The sequence below is a fragment of the Priapulus caudatus genome, unplaced genomic scaffold (assembly GCF_000485595.1).
Source record: "Priapulus caudatus unplaced genomic scaffold, Priapulus_caudatus-5.0.1 Scaffold1710, whole genome shotgun sequence".
NCBI classification, from domain to species: domain Eukaryota; kingdom Metazoa; phylum Priapulida; class Priapulimorpha; order Priapulimorphida; family Priapulidae; genus Priapulus; species Priapulus caudatus.
Window position 1 is genome coordinate 41298 of NW_014578771.1, and position 4254 is coordinate 45551.

General features: G+C 46.6%; 1 protein-coding gene across 1 annotated transcript in view; it reads left to right on the forward strand.

Moving 5' to 3' along the window:
- The window catches only part of LOC106817392 (serine protease inhibitor dipetalogastin-like), a 21123-nt gene extending 17279 nt beyond the window's left edge, over positions 1–3844 (forward strand). The window contains exons 8-13 of the mRNA XM_014822057.1: positions 331–480; positions 815–928; positions 1843–2004; positions 2596–2751; positions 3390–3557; positions 3822–3844. Coding sequence (XP_014677543.1) covers positions 331–480; positions 815–928; positions 1843–2004; positions 2596–2751; positions 3390–3557; positions 3822–3844 — 773 coding nt within the window. The remainder of the gene's footprint in view (positions 1–330; positions 481–814; positions 929–1842; positions 2005–2595; positions 2752–3389; positions 3558–3821) is intronic.
- Positions 3845–4254: the final 410 nt, after the last annotated feature.

A 4254-nucleotide genomic window follows, 5' to 3' on the forward strand; every position in this document is an offset into this window, starting at 1 on the left:
GTGTGTGTGTGTGTGTGTGTGTGTGTGTGTGTGTGTGTGTATGTGTGCGTGTGCGCGCGTGAGAGAGAGAGGAGAGATAATTGCGAGATCAATAAGAAAGTTTGCACAAAAATGATGACCATGATAAATCTTACAAATAGTATTGCCACACTAATCACGCTAAACCTTGCGATTTTCCTAACAACGGTTTAGGGCAAAACATTAATGCTGGAACTAATCGTACGACTAACCATCGTACTGACAACAGCCCCCATAGTCTATGCGCCCTTCCCCTTTCCCGCGCGGGGCGTTTCCGCCCCCCGTTCGTGAGTAGTTCGTGATTCTGCGCAGCGACCCAGTTCGTCTGCGACTGCCCTGACGTGGTCGCCTACGTGTGCGGCTCGGACGGGAGCACCTATCCCAACGAGTGCATGTTGAACTGCGCCCGAATTGAGCAGGGTGATGACGACCTTATAGTGGAGTTTGAAGGACACTGCGACGGTGAGTCACGAAGGTCGGATCACGTGACGCGGCCGCCATTCTGTCGTAGTTTGATAGTTGGTGCCGAATGAAGGGATTAACCGCGGTAGAAGTGGTTTTACGGGGTATAACTCTAAGGCCAACTGACACCACTAACGCTTGATATATAACCTTAACACCTTTAATACTAACGCGAAAATCTAACTTAACCCGAACCCAATTTCGACTCTAGACATGTATAATTCAAAACAGAAAGCTGAATCAGAACAGGTACAAGGAGCCAAATTCTTAATCTTCCTCCAAACCCTAACACAAACTATATCCCTATAAGCGCAATTTCTACGCTTTATTTTAGATGTCACGCTACCGGGCGACTGCAACTGCGATGATACAGAGAATTTCGTGTGTGGAACCGACGGCAACACGTACATTAATGAATGCATGCTCAATTGTTCACGAGACGAAACCGGTAAGTGCAATCGCTCTAATTCTCAGCGCCCCGAGATGGCGCTAGTTTCGCGTCGCTATCCTCAAATTATTGACTTTGTTATTACAGGACTTCTGTCCCTCATGAATAACCTACTCAGCTTAGTTATTGCTCTATACGAATATCCCCAATGTGATACTGAAAGTCCTCTCTGTGTGTGTGTGTGTGTGTGTGTGTGTGTGTGTGTGTGTGTGTGTGTGTGTGCGCGCGCGCGCACGTGTGTGTGCGTGCGTGCGTGTGCGTGCGTGCTTGTGAGCGCGCGTGTGTATGGTGGGGGGGGGACGCACGTGTGCGCGTGCGTGATTGCGTTCATGCGAACGTAAGCGTGCGCCTCAGCGTGTGCTTGTGTGCCTATAGGCAATACAAATAACTGCGCTTGAGTTTCTAGCATGCGATGTGTAGCACTTTTAACACACTATAGCTCGTCTGAAATTTCTAAAACTAACTATTCTAGTTAGTATCGAATTTCTAGCACTAGCCATCCTAGCTAGTGTGGGATTTCTAAAATATAAACATCTTAGTTATTGTAGGATTTCTAAAGCTAACCACGTTAGTTACTGTTGAATTTCCAACAGCAAAAAAAACATTACTCCCTAGTTCAGTTCACTAATTAGAGACAGAAAGTCAACAGCACTGTGGATGCTAATCCTATATTAATAAATTCGACTAAAACTCGACTAAATCTTAAATTCTCCTTAATCCTAAATCCTAATTCTTCTAAATTCTGGTAAATTGTATATTCTAACTGTTGCTATATTGTTTGTGTACGAAAACGGGAAATACAAACATACCTACGTGGCGATCGAGTAAGCTATATAAATTGGCGAGAGCCAACCTTCGTGCGTGAGAATCATTTCGGCACTCGTTCACACGCGTTACTACTACCTGGGTGTAAGGTTCCGGAGATGACGAGCTCGATGTTGACTACAGTGGAGAGTGCGGTATGGCGACGACGCCCACACCGTGCACCTGTCAGCCAATCATACGCTACGTCTGCGGTACCGACGGAGAAACATACACCAACGAATGCTTTCTGGAATGCACCGTCAGAGAATCTGGTATAGATACGGGACATCTCTGCGTGCTGTGCAAAGGGGGTGGGGTTAGAAAAAGACATGGGGGGAAAAAGGGGGAAGATGCTGGGTTGAGCTACCCTTATTCGAAATTCCAGAATTTCAAAAGCTACGAAATCTACTGCTCATTTTTAGAGAGAGAGAGAGAGAGAAAGAGAGCGGGGATGATGGAAGGAGAAAGAGTGGAATCTTGTAAGAATGTAGGAGAGGGATGGAAATGTAAGAGAAAATGACGAAAAAATAGAAGGAAAGATATAATCGTGTGTGGGGAAGGGGAGGATTGAAAAAAAAATATATATATGTATTTTTTCCTAATACATTTTTTAACAGTGTTTGATGTACTAGTATTTTTGGGACCTCTGGCTAGGAAAAGATTAAATTTCTATTGCTCTATTATTTTACATTGTTAAGCTTGTCACCAATATCTCTAATTGCTCCTTCAAACATTTCTAATAAATGCTTATCTATATAAAAAAAAAATAATATATATATGTATTTTTTCCTAATACATTTTTTAACAGTGTTTGATGTACTAGTATATGCGTTTTGGATTCACATAGGGTATCATTCCCACAGGGGACCAAGACTTGGCGGTGGCTTCCCTGGGGCCGTGCCCTGACGCGACCACGCCTGCCAGCTGCTCCTGCCCCAGGAACGTGGCGTATGTGTGCGGCACGGACGGCAACACCTACACAAACGAGTGCTTCTTACAGTGCGAGCGCGACAACCGAGGTGAGCAAAGGCGCTCGTGGCACCATCTACCGAGCGATTAGTCAACGAAATCTTAAGTCGAAGAATCACTAGCATCCGGGTGATGCTCGATGTTTATTACTCATTGTCACTATTATAATTACACTCCGCTACTTACACACCTTTTACTGGCACTAGCTCTGTGGCGTAGTACAGCTACGATTAAAACACCTCCCGCACATCACCCACGTGTTTAACTCGAAGCGATGTCTCAATTTAGCAACCAACTGTGCTGCCAATCGTAAGCCGATTACCTAGCTTTATATACATAACTTTATATCGTTTAACGTTTAATTCGTTTGAACGGGTATTCGGAAAAAATTCAGTTTCCTGTTAGATGGATAAATGGCATATATACACATAAGACACATGTTACGCTGTGCGATCACGTATGTGTGTGTGTGTGTGTGTGTGTGTGTGTGTGTGCGTGCGTGCGTGCGTGCGTGCGTGCGTGCGTGCGTGCGCGCGCGTGTGTGTGCGTGCGAGCGCGCGCGTGTGCGTGCATGTGCGTATGTGCGTGCGCGCGTGTGCGCGCGAGCGTGCATCTGTGTATTAGGTCCGCCTCTTCCTTGTGATTTCACCGTTGTCGTCGTCGTCGTCGTCGTCGTCGTCTTCGGCAGGTGACGGACGGCTGAGCGTCGCCTACACGGGACAGTGTGATGATCCGGACGCAACGACGCCGACGCCGACCCCGTGCACCTGTCCGCGCATTGTCGACTACGTGTGCGGCACCGACGGAGAGACGTACCAGAACGAGTGCATGCTCGACTGCACCAGGGACGAGATCGGTGCGTACGATACGATACGATACGAAACGATACGATACGGTACGATAAGTCATGATTTGGTCCCCCCCCCTCCCACAGCGTCCGTCCACGGATGTTATGTCACCGTGTGAAATACTGTGCACAAGTGAAAGCAAGGACGTCGTAGTTAAAGATTGCTTTAATTAATTAAAGAACCTTTTTTCTATATAGATTACGCTATTATGATTATAATACATATCCCCGCGAGTAAACTTTATATGATCGAGAGTTGCGTTATTGTTGAAGATTATGTCACAAAATCCCATTAATTTGTTCATCTAGAATTACGCTGTTGCCGCTGTATAGTGTAGTGACGAACCACTAGTAAACTGTGTTGCTCTCTTGCAATGCAAATTGTTATTAAAGGGCCCCATAATATTGATCGTTGCCGTGTATTTGAGAACGGGAGGCCTGGGTCAGCGCTACGTGTTGTGGCGCTCATTCTCTCTCTCTCTCTCTCTCTCTCTCTCTCTCTCTCTCTCTCTCTCTCGCTGTCTCTCTCTGTGCTGCTGCTACTGCTGGTGGTGGTGCTGCTACTGCTGCTGCTGCTGCTGTCACGTACACGATATCACTCTCTCTACATCTCGCGTGCTGCGCTCGCACGTGGGGGCTCTCTCTCTCTCTCTCTCTCTCTCTCTCTCTCTCTCTCTCTCTCTCTCTCTCTCTCTCTCTCTCTCTC